Source organism: Brassica oleracea, chromosome C1 (assembly GCF_000695525.1).
Source record: "Brassica oleracea var. oleracea cultivar TO1000 chromosome C1, BOL, whole genome shotgun sequence".
NCBI classification, from domain to species: Eukaryota; Viridiplantae; Streptophyta; class Magnoliopsida; order Brassicales; family Brassicaceae; genus Brassica; species Brassica oleracea.
Window position 1 is genome coordinate 8,218,744 of NC_027748.1, and position 20,627 is coordinate 8,239,370.

General features: G+C 32.9%; 1 protein-coding gene and 1 pseudogene across 1 annotated transcript in view; both read right to left on the bottom strand.

Moving 5' to 3' along the window:
- Positions 1 to 2,568, bottom strand: part of LOC106300415 (cytochrome P450 71A18) — a 6,465-nt gene extending 3,897 nt beyond the window's left edge. The window contains 1 exon segment of the mRNA XM_013736551.1: positions 2,145 to 2,568. Within this exon segment, the coding sequence (XP_013592005.1) occupies positions 2,145 to 2,537 (393 nt within the window). The 5' untranslated portion in view covers positions 2,538 to 2,568.
- A 983-nt stretch (positions 2,569 to 3,551) lies between these two features.
- Positions 3,552 to 6,239, bottom strand: LOC106301322 (annotated as a pseudogene).
- Between the last annotated feature and the right edge of the window lie 14,388 nt (positions 6,240 to 20,627).

Genomic DNA, 20,627 nt, shown 5'->3' on the forward strand with positions numbered 1-20,627 from the left:
AAAAACCAAACATAGCGTTTTTAATCATGTTTTGCTATCAAAACCCAAGTGATACATATAAAACCATATGTTATCATAGCGTTTCCAAATATACCACTCTATCATAGCGTTTCCAAATATACAAACGCTATCTAAAACTAACGGATATGTCAACTATAGCACAATCGTAAAAAACGCTATTCCGGTCTGCTATTAAAACTCATTTTTCTTGTAGTGGCACGATAACTGGTCTAGAATTGGTTGCCTCAAGGAAGTAATAGGAGACAGAGGAACCATCGATCTAGGTATCTCCTACAATGAGTCTATGGCTGATGTTTTGAGAAGACATCGAAGAAGAAGACATAGGGTGACCATCCTAAATGAGATTGAGAACGAGATAGCTTTGCTTCGACTTAAAAACGGCCAAGATAAAGAAGAAGATATCCCGCTTTAGAAACAGAAAGAAGGGAAGTTTGTTAGTAGTTTCTCAATGAAGAGGACTTGGTTGCAGTTGAGACATCACCATCAACCTTGTTTATGGAGCAAAGGAGTATGGTTCCCACAGTCAACACCTAAGTTCTCCTTCCTCCTCTGGGTTGCTATTCAGAATCGGCTACAAACCTGAGATTGAATGCATAAGTGGAACAATGCAGTTGATCAGACTTGTGTATCGTGCAACGAAGATGATGAAACTCGTCAACACCTCTTTTTCAGTTGTCGGTATACAAAGCAGATATGGAAGGCTCTTGTAGGGGGGATTTTGCAAGCGTCTTTCACCACAGATTGGAATGAGATCATCGAAATGATCACAAACCCAACGCTTACCCCCACAATGACCTTTCTCCTCAGATACACCTTCCAAGCTACGGTCCACTCGGTTTGGAGAGAACGCAATGCTCGCAGACATAGTGAACAGTCGAAGTAGACGGGCTGTCTTATTAAATTCGTGGATAAGACAGTCAGACTCAGGCTATTATCAGTCAAAGGGTTGGGGCATCAGTATCTGGAAGAGGGTCTGGCTGCTTGGTTTGGGTCTCGTCAAGAGCACTCCTAAACACAGAATCAGAAACCTCATGGCCACCCATAGTCAATTTTTTGATTTTTTAAACACAAAGCTGAAACACTTGATGTACAAAGTTTTTGATTGAATAAAATTTTACACTCATTCAAAAAAAAAAAAAAATGATTGTTCCTCCTCAAAAATAGTGAGGAATAATTTTGTTTTGTTATTCTCTATAAAAAAAAAGGAATGATGAAGAACAAAAAAAAAATTAATTCTTTATGAATAGTGTATTTTTATGGGAAATATAAAGAATTGAATGTTCCTTCTCATTTCTTTGGTCACCAACTAAAACAAATAAAATGTATATTAGCCTGAATTGTGAATATTTACATACATATTGACTAACCTACATTATTATGATAAACCAATCCATATCGCAAGTTTTTTTGTTCGTGAAATAATCAATTTAGCTGTAGGAGATCAGAAGATCAGGACAATAATATATATTTAGGTAGAAATATGCTCTCTCTGTTAGTTACAAAAAAAAAAAAAAAAAAATTTGCTCTCTGTAGGATAAAGTATATATACTAATTATTGTGTAATATTTTATATAAAATTTATACGATAAGCTTTTATAATGATGAAATAAAAATAGAAAACCAAAATGGGTGAAGGAAGGAGCATACGAGGGAGGTGTATCGAGAGCCGGGCTTGTAGGTATGCTTTCGAAACATTTGAATGGGCTCCATTTGGTGGGGCCTCCTTTAAAAAAAATTATTTGTATATATAGATGTATTTATATTATTAAATAGTGTTAAATATATAAAGTAAAAAATAGTTTATATAATAATAAAATTTTTTATGTATTCTATGTTATATAATATGTACAAGTTTAATAATATAATTAAAATAAATAAATAAATAAATATATATATATATTTTATGTTAGTAAACTTCAAACTTTATATTTTAAAGAAATTTATATTAATTTTTACTAAAAATCACTAAAAATATCTTTAATTTTAAATTAAAAAAGTTTCGAATAGGGCCCCCACACCTCTAGGACAAGCTCTGGGTGTATCTACTTTATAAAAATTCTGGTCTTTGTCTTTTAACATTTACAAATCTTCTCAATATCTATAATAAATAAGTAAAATCATACCTTCATATGTCTCCAATACTCACCTTAAGAGGAAAATGCCACATCTCGTCCGCCGTTCATAATTATATCCAGCGCCTTTGGTTTGGGGCGGTTGGCAAACTTAAGGTCGTGCGTTTTCATGACGTCATGAGCGACGTCGGCTGATGAGACCACCAGAACAGGGACACGGCCAAAGTAAAGGAGCATGAGCGGCCCGTAGCGGAGGCTGAGTCTATGGAAAGCGCGGTGAGGATGGAGACTGAGCTGGTGAAGGTTTCCTATCACTGGAAGCCGCCATGGAGACGGTGGTGGGTTAAGTTCGGAAATAGTGGTGGTTCGTTTGAATAGTGACTTTAGGAAGAGAAATGCTAAGAGAGTTGTCAAGGACAAAGAGATTAATATCATCAATTCCATTTCGACTCACCACAAAACGTTGGTTCATACAACAGTGTGTTTAATTAGTAATAATGGTTCTCGTCTTCCATGCACTATGTGCTTTATAATAGTGATAATGAGTCGGGTAGGGTTGGGCAAGGATCAGATATCCGAAAATTATGTAGATATTTGCGGATATTTGCGAATACATACGGATATATATTTTCGTTTAAATTAATTAATACAAATAATCTAGAAAAAATCGAGATAAATTTGTTCTTTAAAACATTTTTACATAATATATAAAATAAAAATAAAAAAACAGTGAAATTATATGTTTGTAAATTTTAAAATTAGTAATAAAAACACAAACTTAAGAAAAAGTTATAGATATCAGAAAAGAGTTATTTGTTTATTTAAATATTTTTATAAGTAATAATATGAATAAATTTTATTAAATCATACGTTAAAATAATAATTATATAAACTCATACATTTAATCAATATATATATGTATTTATATAGCTGTCAAAGTGGAGCAGATATCCAGTTCTTAAAATTTAGTATTTGTGATTTGTTTTGTTTTCAATGGATATTCATTTTTACTATTTGTTTTGCTCCGAAACTTTACGGATATCCAGATTTTTATGATCGAATCAAAGCAAATAAATGATCGAATCAAAATTAACGGATAAAATGTCAAGCCATGGAATAGGATCGCATGATTCACAAGAGCTTTATGGCATATAATAATAATGTCCTCAAAAAAGGAAAAGGATAATGTAATGTAAACGACTTATAAAAATAATAAACTAATAAGAACCAAAAGACAAAGGTCACACTGTTGCACAAAAAAAGACAAAGGTCACGGTGTTGCAAAAAAAAAAAAACGAGCGGAGCAATCAATGAAAGAACCTTTGCTTTGAAAATGATTGTTCTAAAATGGTAATTTCTCACAATTTCTCCTTGTGATGCAGCGGAACCATGACAACTAGGATCTCAAGACGCAGCTACAAAGTTCACACTCATTAGCAGTGTTTCCAATCAACGCCTTTACAGACGAATCAGATCAAGATAAAGAGAAACAATATAGTCCTTTATTTTGCCTTCAGGGTGTGTTAAGCCTTCACCATAGCCATAGGCAACATTCGCCATGCGTGCACAATTGATGGCTTGCTTGAGAACTCTCCTTGGCACATCTTTTGTCGTCAACAACTCTCCGTTCACTATTTTGTCATTGTGAACACGCATTTTATGAAGCTCCTTATAAGCTTCGATCGGCTTTTGTAACTCCATATTGCTTCATATAACAGTTGATCCCATTTGTTACATATCCTCTACTCATGTCATCCTAATCAACCCACATCTTTTTTTATTAAATATACACAGACTTTTGAAATTTATCCATTTGACCTCCAAATTACATTTATAGAACGAATATTTTCGTTGTACCTCGAAACCGGTCATGTCATTCATCAGACGTCCGTTTATAGATATTGCTTGGATGAGTTTTGGTCTTGATTTGAGCCACTCATAAGCTTCCTTCATAGCAATATGACCCATGCCCATAAAAGTGCCTGCCATACTCGCGTACCACGAGACCTCCAGCTCACCGACCACCATATAATCCTCAAAGCTAGGCACGTGAGCGATTTGCGCCCATTTGGCAAGGTCAAGATTGGCTTTCACGAGTATTTTGAACTGATGGTTCAAAAGTATGTAAACTCGTTAAATTACGAACCTTCATGCATGGTTTATGAGTTTCACCTCAAGAATTCCACAAAGTATCACTTTGATGTATATAAGAAATTTAATATTGAAAAGGATTGAAGATAAATAGTAATTATACGCCGAGAAGTGTTAGGAATCTCACATTTGAGATAAGATGGGACCTTGAATAATCAAGTATCTAGTAACCATGTGTTTATGTAACAGCTAACAAGTTAACATCCATGATCATATTATATGATTATAAGGACCCTAATTTTATATGTAGGTACATGTTAAAAATGCTTTGATATACATGTATACTAAGAGTTTTGATTAGTTACCTCTTCTACTGTACTTTTCACGATGTAAGATCTTCCTTCTGACCCCACTTCTCTTTCGAAATCTTTGAATACGTCCAGTATAAATTTAAATACGAATTTCAAATAATCTGGTTGTTTATCCATGTCTTTATCAGGAGCCCACCTTGTGCATCATCACAATGATCATTCTTATTCTCAACGACGTCATCATTATAACTGTTAATCACGCGGAATTTTAAAATGTAGCGTACCTTTCTAGACTTTTGGCGAGGCTTTCAGATTCCGACATAGAGGCATATCTATCGAAAGTGTCGTCAATAATGATTTCGGCCGTGACGAACTTAGTCAACATAATCCTCGCACTTGAGAAATGCGGCTCAAAATACATCGACATAACAAAAAAATGTAACTCCACCACTCTGTCTCTGAAATAAGGTGGCAACTTAGATGCAAAGTCGAGCTCCTTGTACCATCTTGCAATCAGACAAAGAGACACACATGTATTTAAATGTGATAAATGATGAAAACATGGGTATATTCTTCAAGGGTTCTATTTCAAACCATATATAAATACTAGTTGCTGAGGAAATTATATACTTTGTAACCATTTTGAGCTCCTTAAGGTAAATAAGTTGTAGTAACTTGAAATTGAGCTTTGAAAACTTGAGTAATGTCTCATCATGGTCTTTTTCTTGTTCGTAGAAGGAGATCTATTCCATTGCGACTAATATCTCCATGTTCCAATGTTGAGATAGACCAAGAGCATTCTGTATAAGCCTTGAGAGATGAGAGCTTGATCGTCCAGCTAACGACTCCATATGTTTCGTTGTGAAGCTCAACGCTTCGTCCATTATATAATCTCTTGTCGTCCTCAAATGAGCGGCTTCATACAAGCTCAACATGCCTTTAGCATCCTTTGTTAAGGAGTCCATAAACTTTCCATCATCCCCTTTGAACCTCTTGAACGCATCTATATACATTAGAGATTGTAAGATCTTGTTATACATTTCGCTCGATCAAGAAATGAACATGTTACTGATGTTAGTTGTATCAAATTTAAGATAAGCATAAATAACTTACCAGCCGACATGTTGTAACCATATGTTCGGAAAACCCAAAAGAAGATAGAGATTGTGTAAAGGTCATGCTCATTTGCTATCGTATCATCAATATTCTGAAAGGCGTGTGCCAAGGTCTTTTCGATCTCATTCTCAAAATGATATGCAATACCAAGACTGATCATCAAATATATCAGAAGTATTTTCCTCTTCGTGTAGTCATGACCTTCCGCATGGTAAGAGAACATGAGCATGTCTCTGATATTGGGCTTGATTGCTTCGAGTTCGCTTGCAAGGACATCTAGTTCCTAAAAGAAGCTACGGAAGTCAGATGTCTGTTTTGTTGGTGTACGTTAAGTGGTAACACTATAACAAACAACACTAGTATCATGATCAAATTTGTTGCCATTGTTTTCATCCAGTTTTGCAACAAAATAAATAGATCATACACTCTTTCTAATGTTTTATTTTTCACAGACACGTGTGTATATTCTTACGTAACCGCATATATATTGATAATAGTAAATAGACTCACAAATTCATCGACTGGGAAGTAGAGGAAGTAATCAGTCCATCGAGAGGGTTGCAACATTTTAAACTTGCGACCGCTTTCATGATCCAAATCAGTTTGAGATCCCATATTAGAGAGAGAGACAGAGACAGAAGTGGAAAGAGAGGAAGTCGTGAAAATTGTCTATTTATAGATGGTCAGCGCAATCAGAGCGTCGGTACACAAACGGATATTTGGGGCTTTTATATATACTAGATTCTTTTTCCGTGCTACGCGCGAATAGTATCTTATAAATTTTAAATTTAATTTTTTTTAAAAAATATTTAAAATTTAATTTACATTATTTTATACCAAAAATCACAAATATGGCAAAGAATTGGTTGATTTTAATTGTGATTTTTTGACAATATTAAATTGATTGATTTATTGCTCATAGTTAACAGATTTGTTTGATTGGTTTTCAGTTCATAGTAATGTATAGTATTATATTTGGTGAGTGTATATATGTTGTGTTGTTCCAATATTTGAATTTTCATGTTAAAACAATACTATTCAAATTCATGACTTTTAATGATTAAATGTATGTTTTGTTGTTTTCTCTTGTATACGTACAAATTTTATTATTTTTTTATTAAAAGTTTTGTTTATTGATCATAGGCATATTAATATAAATTTTTTTATCTTGGAATTTTACAGCATTTGTTTTTGTATGCTGACATTATTTTCATATTTTCATTACCTAGTTATACAAATAGGCATGTTTATATAAATTTTTTTTATCTCGGGATTTTACAACATTTGTTTTTGTATGCGGACATTTTTTTCATATTTTCAGGACCTAGTTATACAAATAATACGTACGTGTGTTTTTTAGAAGAAGTTTTGATCCCGCAAACTTGAGCAAAATTCTTCATCATGTCAGCTCATCCATGTTTTCCTATAACCTTAGATTCATTAGATGCCTCGTTAGAACCCTTTACATATCCATAGATGATTTTGCCTATTAATTATATAAAAGAGATTACATTGGACTGAAAATGGTGACTGATAATAAACCAGCTAACAGATATGTTTATTTGTGTACGTGCAAATCTTACCTAAAAAGTAAGGTGCAATTTTATTGGTTATATACAAAATATGTCTTGAAATCGTAACAGAACTATCTTATCTATTAAAATCAAAACAAAAGAGTAAAACTTCAATTCTTCAATACACACAACCTAATTACATATCTGATTGATGCCTTGAGCTAGACTCATACGAAGAAACACCATGTCATAAATCTGCGTAGAAGCTTGATTTGCTTTGACGGGGATTTGTCAGTGAACATAAGTCCAAGTGTAATTACTTGCTTAATTTTCCCCAACGTTCTCTCTTCAATCTTCATATTCTCATCAACTAATCTCTCTTTAAGTTATCCGACCATAAACTCTTATTTACTCAACATACCTCCTTTTTGGATCTTCTTGTTCCTCGCCAGGTTTTAGATTTCTAATCCTTTCCAAGATAAACAATCCAAAGTTAAATATATCTGTAGATGATAACACAAACAAAAACACACGTAACTTGAAATTTTTGTATTTTATATTCTCGAAGAAAGAGCCATTATTACTTGATGAGTAGGTTTCATCTCCAATCTTGAATTGAGAAATCAATGGTTCTTGATCATCATCGATAACAAAACATTACTTGCATTCAGATCAAATATAATCTCAGGCCATTGTTCAAATAGATAAAACATACCTTCTACAACTCCTATAACCACTCCTAATCTTCTTCTCCATGACGAAGCCAATGAAGAATTGAGCTTAAGTCTCTAATATTTTCTCCACCGGTCGATTCTGTAACCAAAGCGATCAAGTTACTGCTAAAAATTTTAACAAATTCTTGTGTCTTAGCTTAAAAACACACGTCTTTTCTCTTTCGAAACCATCTTTATATAAACCTAACATGTCCCGTTTCTTAACGTTCCTCTGTAGTCTGTAGATATCCGCTCCATTGCTCTTCCTCACAATTTTATGTTCCCAGAACTCATTTGACACTGCATCGAGCATAGGCGGATGTGAATTTGAGGCTTCTCCGGCATGTTCGTGGTAAGCAATCATGTCTTTTTGAGAGATAACCATCCTAAGCAACATCAAAACGTAGATATCATAAGAAGATTAGAAACTTACGAACCTTTGATTCCTATCAGTTTTAGAGACTCCATCTATCTTTAAATCAAGCTTAAGTGGGTGTCTTTATCTATTTAAGAAATGAGAATCTGAACGTAGAGTTAATCATGGTTTAAATGGAGGAAAAAGATAAGTGAGTGCCTACTACATGTTTCACTGAATTTTCGGTAGAACTTGCCAGCAGGGAACTCTAAGAATGTAGTGGGAACAAGGAACATGAGAGAGCCGATGTGGATGATGATCATTAAAGAAATCGATTGTCACGTACTTGGTTCCGATAAGGATGCCTACTTTGGAATTATTGCAAGTTTCCCAGAAATGAATTAGCCTAAACATCAACTTGGAATCTCCTGGTCCTGCTGAAACAAAAGTGGAGAATGGCTTGTATTGCACGGTGGCGAATGCCGGTTGATTTGCCATAGGGCTGGGATGCGTTTGCTGAGGAAGAGATTGTTGGGTTGGGATATATATATAGTCTCAATAGGGAAAGGAGAGAGATGGGATGCGTTTCATTTAAGTGATTAATTAATGGATTTTTAAGAGGCATTGATATCATTGAGTAAGAGGAGGGATGTGGAGAGTTACACGCCGATTTTTCTGGAGGATAGCTTTGATTCATCATTGTTGCCGTCGCAGGCGTTATACAGAGGAGATGGGAAGACGATGAGTTTTGGAGGGTCTGTAGATGTCGTGACAACTTAGGTTAGAGGAATAGGAAAGTAAAACAAACTGGTCATTAAAATTAATGTGCCTATTCCGTAGCACATCTTCGTAGCCCAACAGCTTAACATCCTTAGTGACATTGACAAATGATTGGTTATGAATATTTTGTCCTAAGTGGCACACCTAGAATTGCTTCAATTTAGTTCATTTTATATAGTAGAGATAAAATAATAATACTGAGAAAAATATATATAGAATGAAAAAAATATTGGGCCACGATGATAAGAAAATGGAGAAGAAAATGGTTGAAAAACAAAATGGTAAGACTTTTGTTGGAACATTGAAAACTGATAATACTGGGACAACTTTTTAAATCTCTCCATTTAAGATATTATGCAGTACTAATCATTATAAAACCTTAGTAAAAAAAACCTTCATTATAATACCCGTTTGCTCTATAAACAAATGGTTAAGTAAAGGTGTGACTGCCTATGACTAGTCATAGACTCGTAATAAACGGTTAAGTAAGATTATAATGCCTCCTTCGTTACAAAAGTTAACATAACTACTTTTGTAACTACTTTTGTAACTAAACGGCATAATAAAATAATTTCGTTTAGTGTTTAGAATTTATGTAACGAAAACATGATGAAAAATTTACACCTAGAGACACATTTTGAATTTCTAATTTCATTATAGGACACATTGCACTTGACACACACTTTTTGATGAGAGAAAGACTTTAATGTCCTTTAACTAAAGAGAATTGAGAACTGACCAACCTTTTTTCCCTTACAAATTCTAATTGTCAACTCTCAAATCCTTCGTACATGATAACTAAACATATATTTTTATTCTTTCTGATTTTCAAAAATTTATTTTTTTACTTAAAATTTATCTTTTTTCTTTTTCTCTTTTCCATTGAATCTCTGCATTCGCTTTCAATTCAAACCCAATAAACTCAGAATATAAACTCAATTCCTTCAGCAACATCACCAATAGCTTCCTTAATGTTAGAATTGCTCATCCTAATCTTTCTAAAATCTTCATCAACACCTTCATCAATACTCGTTTTGAGATATGTTCGAAGACGTGGTGAACGTGCCTGTCTTATGGAGGTGCACGATCGGACTATGAACCCCTTTCTCTTCTGTAGAGGTCTTCTTTCTCCCTAAATCTCGACGTCTTCTTTTTCCCCGAAATCGAAATCGACATCTCGATCTCTGTTTCTCGACCTCGAAACTCTGTTCTTTGTGATTCACAGATTAACTCCAAATGGAAGGTTAGATCCCGCTTCTTAAAACAACTACTTGACTCTGTCTTCTCGGTCCAAACCCTAACTTTTGCATCTTGAGAAATTGAACCCCTTTCTCGAGGCTCAGTCCCGTGGAAATGATGGCGGTGGCGGTGGAGAGCATGATGGAAGAAGCGGTGGATACCGCAGTGGAGGCGGTGATGGTTGTGGAGGCGATGGTGGAAGACTTGAGTATGGATATAATGGTGGTGGTTGGTGGAGGTGGCTGCCGAATCTTCATCCACAAAACCTTGAATATAAGACCTCATCCACAAGATCTTCATACACAAAACCTTGATTCATGTGTCCACATTTTTCCGTGTCCATAATTTTACCATCCACAATGTGTATGTTCATATCTAACTCGTTCATATCTAACTCGTCCACAACTTTTCGTGTCCACAACCACTTGATATACAAGGTGCAATTTCTGCTTCAAAATCGAACCATTTTAGCTTTGTTTTGTTTCTAAGGATATATCTCAACTTTCGTCTCTTTGTTCTAAAATTAGCAGAGAATGGAGAAGAATAGTTTATTCTCTGTCAACTGTTCACCGTAGCCACAAGCATTGCGTCCATACATATCCATCCATAAGTATCTGATAAGTGTCCACGTTTCTTGCGTCCACATTTTTCTGTCCATAAATGTTCTATTGATTGTGCTCAATGACTTTTCATATTTACTTAACCTTTCTACTATATTTATGTACATATAACAAGTAAAAAGATAATTAAACAGATTTTAGTCTGCTTGTCCATAATTCTTGTTTCTACAACTCATTTGTAATTTACGTGTTCACAACTTCTGAATCCACTTTTTTTTTTCTATCCACAATATAGATGTCCATATTTTATTTGTCCACTTAATCCAAAAATATGACGTCAAATGGTTAAAATATATGTTAATGGATGTTAAAATGTAGAAGATAAAAAGTTAGAATTTGTTATGTCAAATTTTTTAATTTATATACTTTAGTATTTGAAAAATAATCAAACAAAGGAACGAGAGTTGAACTTATAAAAATAATAAAAATACATTAAGAAAAATACAAAAAATTGCAACTCATCGGTCAGACCATTAACTAAGTTACATTCATTTAGTCACTCAAACCAAAATCTAATATAAGTTAGTTACTGTGTTACCAAATCCAATTGACCATGTAGTTTTTTCTTTAAAAGGAACAGATTTCCCTTTTCACTTAAAGTAGGGGTAAATCCGTCCACAAAAAGATAGTTGTATGGACAATGTGTCCTAACCGCATAATGTGTCTCTCAAAGTAAGAGAAATACATAATGTGTCTTTGTATATAAATGTCTCTGAGAAAGTGACGAGAAGCACACTTACAAATAAATATTTATTGTTTTCGTTCCCTAAAGTAAATACTCTCACATTTGTGGATGATGGGTTCACCAATCAACCCCACAGAAAGATTCAGGACAATACCACATCCATTTCGTAGATATAATACTTCTTTCAAGATCACAAAATTATGAGTGTATTTGTGATCAAATATCATCCGTTTGCAATTAGAAAACAAGTACTATTACAAGAATAACTCTTAATTTTTGTACTCAACTAATTAATGGAGTTTAGAATCAAATTCACATCAGTGAAAAAAAAAGAATCAAATTCACATAAAGTCCACACTAAGTCTAGGAGTGAGTTTGGGTGGAACCGTGGAAGAGAACCATACAGGACACGCGGCATATGGCTATAAAGATGACTGGAGGTGGAGATGGTGCATGCATATGCATGGTATTGGTGGCAGAAGATGAATGCTCGTATAAGAAAGTGATGTAAGAACTTGGTGCTTAGGTTACAAATGTAATCTCCATGCAAAACGTACTGGTATGAATATTGGCAACAAATCTTGCTGTGCCCTCCACGCATTCCAGTTTCTCCGTTATGGCCACCCCATCTGCAATGAGATCTAAATCAATTTCTTTTTTACCGGTCATGAGAGCTTCGTGATTAAGATCATTTTCATGTACTTTATTTTACCAAAATCTATAAAGCTGACGCCTTACAATGACTTAAGCCATTTGTATAATACTTATTTTCCTTATACATTAGAGCATTTGTATTAGAAATATCACAAATATAAATTAACAAAAAATAGAAAAAAAGAAACTAAAAAATGGTTTTCGTTTGAAATATCTCCAATAGCTCCTTTTTAACTGGATTATGGCTTTTATTAGGTCACGCGGCCTGTTTAACGCCTTAAACTAGCAAAGCTTTCAAAACATGTTTTGGATCTTATAACATCTTTCATAAATAATATAAATCCCCACTTGGTGGAAAAAAAAGAGAAAATTGGCTTCTATACCTATAAAAAATCCTTAGCTAAGTACCCATGAGATGAATGAAATATTTTTGTTTCGATTTTAACCTTTCTGATAGGTTTCTAGTTGTGTCAGCCTACTAGTTGTGTCAGTATGTTTGTCAGTCTATTAGTTGTGTTTGTCTGTCTACTACCTTTCTCCCTCTCTCTTCTTATCTTAGATTCTAACTCTCTCCCTTCTTACTTTACGCTCTAGCTCTCTCCTTAATTTCTCATAACAAAAAACATCTGAAAAACCTAAATATGAAGAAGAATCAACGACAAAGATGAACACAATCAGAACATAATTTTGTTGAGCTTCAAATTATTGATTTCAACACTATCTTCGGGTTATTGTTAGCAATGGTGATGGCTAGAGAATCATTACACAACTTCCAATCTTCCAATCAGATTTTCCTCTTGAGTTTTGTCGCCGGAGCCAGTGCGCAAGCGCTCGAAGAACATCAACCTATGCCATCTTCGACGCTATTGTCGCTAAATCAAAATCAATCTCATTTCCTTTTCCTATCAATCCACAACTATTTTTTTTTTTTTGAATTTCTCTCTTAAAGTTATTATTTTCTATTTGTAATATTTTATGTTATAAGTTTGATGCTATTTTTCACTTTGATTGTTCTAAAATTGAAATTGGTCCAAAATTTGTTATCTGGTATATTGTTTTATAAATCGTTTGTTATCTGGCAAATGATTTGATACAATGCTACATATTTTGTTAGTTGATACAAAAAAACTTGTCTTTAATTGATACATGATTGGTGTAGCTGATAAATGTTTTGGTAAATAGTTTGCGAGCTTATATATTTTTTTATTCTTGGTCTGTTTTGCTGACAAATGGATTGATACTTGGTGTGAGTAAATATGTCGTTTGTTAAATGATATTTTATCTTATACATGTTTGTTATGCAGTATATGTTTTGTTGGGTGACACGACGTTTGATATCGATGATTGAGTAAAGGAGAAGATTAAAAATTTTGAAAAATGGTGGCAATGATAAGATAAAAAAAAAGGAGGAAAGAGAATTGAGAAATAAGAAATAAAAGAGGAAAGAGAATGAAAAAGTGTAAGAGAAAATATAGTGTATCAATGTGTATTATTATTTTAATATACTACATGTTTTGATATATTGTTGTTAAGTATCATCTAAGAGAACGTATAATAAACAATATATTAATTAACAAATTATCTATCAAACAATGTATCAATTAACAAAACATGTATCATCTAAAAAATTATGTATCTACAACAAACAAGGTTATTTCATAAGTGTAGTTTCTAACAAATAAGTTAACCACTAACAATTAATTTAACACTAATATTAAAATTTAGAACGAATTGTAGATTTCAAAGATGTTGAGATCTTGCAATCAATTATTATTTCTGATTTAGATAAATTATAACATTTTGTATAAATTCATGAGTGATTTCAACTTCATAACATAACTATTATCCGATAACTATATAATTTGATGTTATATGATTTGTTAGCAATATGATAATTCATTTAGTTGAGAGAATTTAAAATTTATAATTAAATTCTTATTTATGTAAAATTGTCTGACCACATGTCAGTTTATTTGTCATGTATGTATATGAATATGATTCTGCTAAATTCCCTTATGGTTAACATATGTGTGAGATGCACTCTCTTGTATCAACACAAAATCCAAGAAAATGAGTGGCTTAAACAGTCCGAACAGCATATGCAATCTCCTAACAAATCTGTCAGAAAATCTTTACTTCTCTGACTCTTCTGTCCATCGCTGAAAATGGCATCAAATGTAAGGGCATTTTCGTCCAAGGAAGAATCAAAATGTGTTGAATGTGTCATATATGTCAATCAGATGGCAAACCTCTAATTTGAATCTGTTCTAAGGGTATTTGCCTAATTCTTCCCAAAAAAAAAAACATATTACACACAGAAACTTTTAGTACTGGGATAAAAAAAAATTGGCGGGAACAATTTTTTTACTTTTAGTGGGGTCCATAATTTTTTTCTTAAAGAAAACAAACATTTTTAAAAAAATATGGGGTCAGCTGACCCCACTAGTAGTACCCTGCCTCCGCCCAACACAGCCCATTGTTTTCGCCTTCACCCGTAACCCGTTCTACAACATCTTAGATAGAAAAAAAACAACTTGTTATAGTTTCAAGAAAACATCTTAGATAAAACATTTCCTCTTCCTCGCCCATACTGTTATTGAATTCCGATGTACTTTTCACAACCACCTTCTGTAGTTATTATACGCACAACTTTATGCTCAATCATTGAGCCAAAAGAGTCATGGCCGTCCCAAAGATTTATGAATCTTCAAATAATGTGGCCCTTTACAAAAATTACCATGAAAAATATATACTTATTCCGTTTCAGTTTAATTATCGTTGTAAAATAAAATTTTTATTTCAAAATAAGTGTTGTTTTATCATTTCAATGCAAAATTTATTAACTTTATATTACCATCTATTTTTCTATTGGTTGAAATATAGTTAGGTGTATTGGTAATGATGTTTTTATTTAGTAAATATATAAAATTAAACGTTTTTTAATCTATGTATATAATTCTAAAAATACAATTAAAATAAAACAGATGGAGTATAAAACTGGTTGTGGTCTGGTCTGAACTAGAGGCCAAAATAACTACTCTTGTTTTTACCATCTAAGGTACATGTAATTTATTGTGACCAATGCTTCATTGGCTTAATAGAAGGGACCGGCCTGAATAGAGTGTCTTTCTGCAGAATATCAAAAATATATAAGATATTGTAACCTAATATTATTATTTTCATGGCTCCCAATCTTCATGACCGAATTAAATTCATATCTAAAGAATCCCAACCAATGCACTAGTAGAAGATAGACACCTACATTACGGGCTGCTCTTTCAACGCCCACAATAAAGAGTCCATGGGCCTGAACAACCCCACGTTCTAGGATAACCAAACACTGGTTCAGTTTTATTTATTCCCAATGTGCGAGTGTCTTGATTCGTCTTATGATAACATATGGTTTATTTCTTTTCTTAATCCGACTTCTATTTAGAAAAAAAAATATACATACTTGGCAGAAATTAAGTGTTGGAATAGAAAATCCAAAACGAGTTGAAATCTGATAAATGGAAACAGAGACAAACGAAGTGATAATTATAAATCCTTAATTATGAAGTTACATGGCAATCCTCATTTTACAGTCGAGAAATGCTTCATGCTTCAATATAGTATACTTGCAATTTTTTTGTTTTTATATACTTGCAAATTTTACGTTGCTAGAATAACAGTTCACGGTTGTGAAGGATGGCTTGAAAGATTTCTAGTTGGTAAAGGTTTTGTGTCTTCGGCTCTACCAAGGTGTGTGTTATATACAACACTGTGTTCCCCACGATCGTATGTAATCTACAACTTGATGAAAGTTATAGTTATACACACCACTATATCTTCCGTACGTGTGATTTATTGAATCCCTGGTATTAATTAACATTGATTTTTTCATCAAATTCGTGATCCAGGCACAAAATCTGGTAGATTGCCATTGTATGAGGAACTATGAATAGCTTTCTTCTTTGTTCATAAGTCTCTATTTGGGCATCCCATAGATTTCAGTCTCCCTAGTCTTTTGTTTTCGTTGTACCTTGCAGACAATTCATGTATTATTGCACTGATTAATCACTTCCTACTCAGCAATAAGTGTCTTCTGACTAATACAGTGAATGTTATTGTATTTCCATGTGTTGTTATACATTTTTAAACTAAAGACAATTGTATTTTTTTAAATTATAAAATTATTTTTAAAATAAAAAATACTAAAGATATTTTTAGATAATAATAAGGGAATAGACAGAAATATTCATGTTTATTTGAAATATATATATGATCATAATGGTTTTTTTTTGTCATCAACGTATACATATTCATACTGAGTCTGTAAACCAAACCGGGTCATCTGTATCCATGTGAACAACAAAAGACGGTTGCTTCTTAACACTGCATGCTAGTCTATCAGCCTTTGAATTTTGCGTCTTTGGTACATAGATAATCTCTGATCGTGTAAAACTCTCTTTCAGGATTTTGACATCTTCTAAATAATTTGCAAAAGCTAGTCATTTTTCTGGTTTCGAAACCATCTCCACCAATTGAGAACAATCCGTTGCAAACGTAACCTGAAATTGACGTAAATTCCTCATACATTCCATTGTCCAGAGTAGCGCTTCCATCTACGCACGAAGAGTAGAGAGACTAGCCCTAGCATTCCTCGCCCCCAACAATCCATCAAATACTTCTAAGGTGTTGAACCAACCTTGTCCTAAAAAGATATCACCCTCTTTCCATGAGCCATTTGTAAAACACCATCTTCCTGGAATTGACGGCAGGATCGTATCCACTATTTGTGGTATTGTCCTCTGTTCATTCAATATTTGTGTCTCAGCCCACAGTGTTGATTTTGTTTCTGCCAATTTAAGCGTATCCATAGGATCCTTATCCAGATTACTGAAAACTTTATTATTCTTAGCTTTCCAGATGTAACATAGTATCCATGCAAACAGATGATCTTCCATCTGCGGGAAAACTCTCGAGAAAAGATGATCACTAACATTAACCTAAAATTATCTGTAAAACTAAGAAATATCCACACATCTCGTTCATTTCGACACGACACAGTATATTGCTACACCGGAGTAAATATTTATATTAGTAACTAGGGTTATAATTTAGTTGTAATCAAGATTATTATTTTTTATATGATTAGTGGTTTGTGTTTTAGTTTTACATTTGCAAGAGATGTATATGAGATATATTATTTTCTTAATTTAAAATTAATAAAAAAAACTATTTTTTACTATTAGCATAATTTCTCTCTCTCTCTCACTCTCTCTCTCTCTCTCTCTCTCTCTACGCTACGGGAACCAAAAATACATAAATATATCAGTTAAAGAGTATTTCAAAATGTTTAGCTTACTTAAAATTTAAGGTGATATTAACTTTATTGTGTATGTTTTGTTATTCTTGTTATAGATCATGATCATCTTAATATTAAAATATTCATGAATACATAATAGTTTTACATATTTTCTTTGTTTATTCTACTGTAATTATGATAATTTTGATAATAAGTAAAATAATTTTTAATACAAAAATCTTAGATTATATTTTTTCTTATGAATATTTTTAAAACTTATGTCTTTGATATTATATTATTAATTATGTGCTAAAATATTATTTTAGGTTGATGTCCAATGAAAAATTTTCATATATATATATATATATATTTATATATATTTGAAACTATTGTTTTTCATATCATATTAGTTCTAGTTGTTTTTATCCGAAATAGGAGGTGCGGTTGGACGAATTTTTGTCAAATGTGTCAACGCTGTGATTGTTTTTTTATTAGGTTAGCAGGTGTCATTTGTCGAGGAGAGAGTACATATGTTATGGGAAGTGAGTGTTCTAAATAAGGCATAAGTTAGTGTTTGGACAAAACTACAACGCTTCAATTTAATGTAAGAACATGTTTAGTATTCCACACTCAGCTAATTTGTCCACCGTTTTCATTTTATTGTGATATATGCAGACTCAAACTTGGAAGTATAATAAGAAAACTTTATTCTATGTATATATCAAAACTCAGTCAATTTTAAAGACACGGAAGCAGCCAAGTTAAATAGAATTCACAATCTAGTAGTCGGTATGTAAAAGATGTAATTGAAATATACTCACAAATCACAATCATGCATACTTACACATGATTCTATATCCATAAGTGTCTGGACTAACTGTTGTATCCTTGAGATCAGGGCCAACGACCTTTTAGGGAGCCACAGTAATGAAAAATCGACACCAAGATGTTGGAAATTATTATGAACTAAAGATATATAGATCTTTTAAAAAAAAGTTCACTAAAAAAAGTTATCACCCCTCTTCTATCGTATTCCTCTTTTCTCTTCTTCTCTGTTTATTCTGTTTCCCATCTTATTTTTTCTGTTTCTTATCATTTTTCTGTCACAATCCGTCAAGTACAACGATGAGCTTAACAAAAAAAAATTCATTACCTTTTTGTGTTGTTTATTAAGAGAAATGAACTGGTGATTTTTTTGGAAGAAAACATTCATATTTATAATGGAGGATTAACACAAAGGAATGAATGAAGAGATTCATTGAATGTGAGAACTTGTGAGAGGTAGATAGTAGGTATTAATGTGAATGTTAATGAAGATGCATGAACCAAGTTAATTTTCGTAACGGCTCCAAATTAAAGAAGTCTATTCGGCTTCCGACTGATATTGATCGGAATCGTTCGTCACCGGTGAAATCGTTGGATTTCTGTTGACAGTTGACTGAACGGGAATTGTTGCTCGACGGTCACTTTCCCTAAGTTTCGTATACCGTTTTTTAGAGAAGATGTATTTAGACTGTTATAAATACATAAAACCCATTAAATTCAAGAATTAATAAAACATTGACTTTTGATTGACCGTGACAAGTGTCGCCACCACAGACTCTAAATTAGTGACACGAAATCTTATGTAGATGGCCTAGGATCGAAGGAAACCTTTCTTATATATAGATTACAGATGAACAAAACAATAGGCTCACACCGAAATATGTCTACGAAAATGTGTTATACATGAGTGCAAATATGAAAAAATGATGAAATGAATGATATTTTATAACGGATGGTTGTCCATTGTTTTGTTCATCAAAGACAACTGATAATGAAGGCAACCCATGTGCATGTATACTGTCATCATGCCACCATTCTATGACCATTTCAAAAACCTTATAATTTGTATTCTTAAAAACAATATATAGTTCCTCAAAAAACAAAACATATAAATCATGTAAACTATTTTTTTCGAAAAAGGACTCTTACAAATATATATATAAGAAGAAGAAAATTAGTTTACATGATGTTAGCGAATCATTTTCTGACTTTTAAAAAAGGTGAATTCTTTGTAAGGAAATAATTTGAACCATTGAGGTTCGCTATTTCTTATTTATATTTAGTTAAATGGGAAGGGATTAAGATTTAGGAGTGTAAACCATGTTTGTGTTTGAGATTTCATAGTTTATTATAGATATTGAGGGTGGGATGTCTGTCTTCTACCATAATTATCTCTAATCATTTTCATTATATTAATTTTGTTTTTAGACAGCCTGATTTCTTTCAAACAGCTAGGCCATGTGAATTGTTTTTTCTTTTATTTTCTTTTTTCAGTGAATTTACTTATTTTGTTTATTCTGTTTCTAAAACAATAAATAACCCATAGTTTTAATATATCAACTCAGTTTTTTCACGCCAACAGGTGTGGTACCTTACTTTCAATTAACATTTGGATTTGGTATACATCCTTCATTGGAAGTAGGGATGTTAATATGGGCTCAACCTAACAGGGTTAGTCCTAACCCTGCAAACTCATTTGTAACCCTAACCCTGCAAACTCATTTGTAACCTTAACCCTCATTTTTTTAAACAGGGTTCAAATAGGGTTGGCCCTAATAGGACCAGAGTTTAAATTCTAACTCTTTTATTTTGATTCACACAACTATTATACAATATTTAATAATGTTTTTCATCAAAAAAAACTTAGAGTCGAGTTTTCTCGCCAAAAACTGAACAATGAAATTTTCCGTCGAAATCGCAAAATCGAGTTTTCAACTAAAACAACAAAATCGAGTTTTCCTTCCAAAAACGCAAAATCGGGTTTTTCGTCAAAACTTCGAAATCGAGTTTTCCCGCCAAAAAATCAAAATCGAGTATTTCGCCAAAACCTCAAAATCGAATTTTCCCGTGAAAACGTAAAATTAAGTTTTTCTGGAAAACCCGTAAAACTCAATTTCACGGTTTTGGCGGGAAAACTCGATTTGCCGGTTTTGTAGGGGAAACTCGATATTGCGGTTTTAGTTTTGGCGGAAAAACTCGATTTTGCGGTTTCAGCGGATAAACTCGATTTTGCAATTTTGGCGGGAAAACCCGATTTGCCGGTTTCGGCGGAAAACTTGATTTTGTGGTTTTGGTGGAAAAACTCAAATTAGGTTTTGGCGGAAAAAAACACAATTTTTTTTTT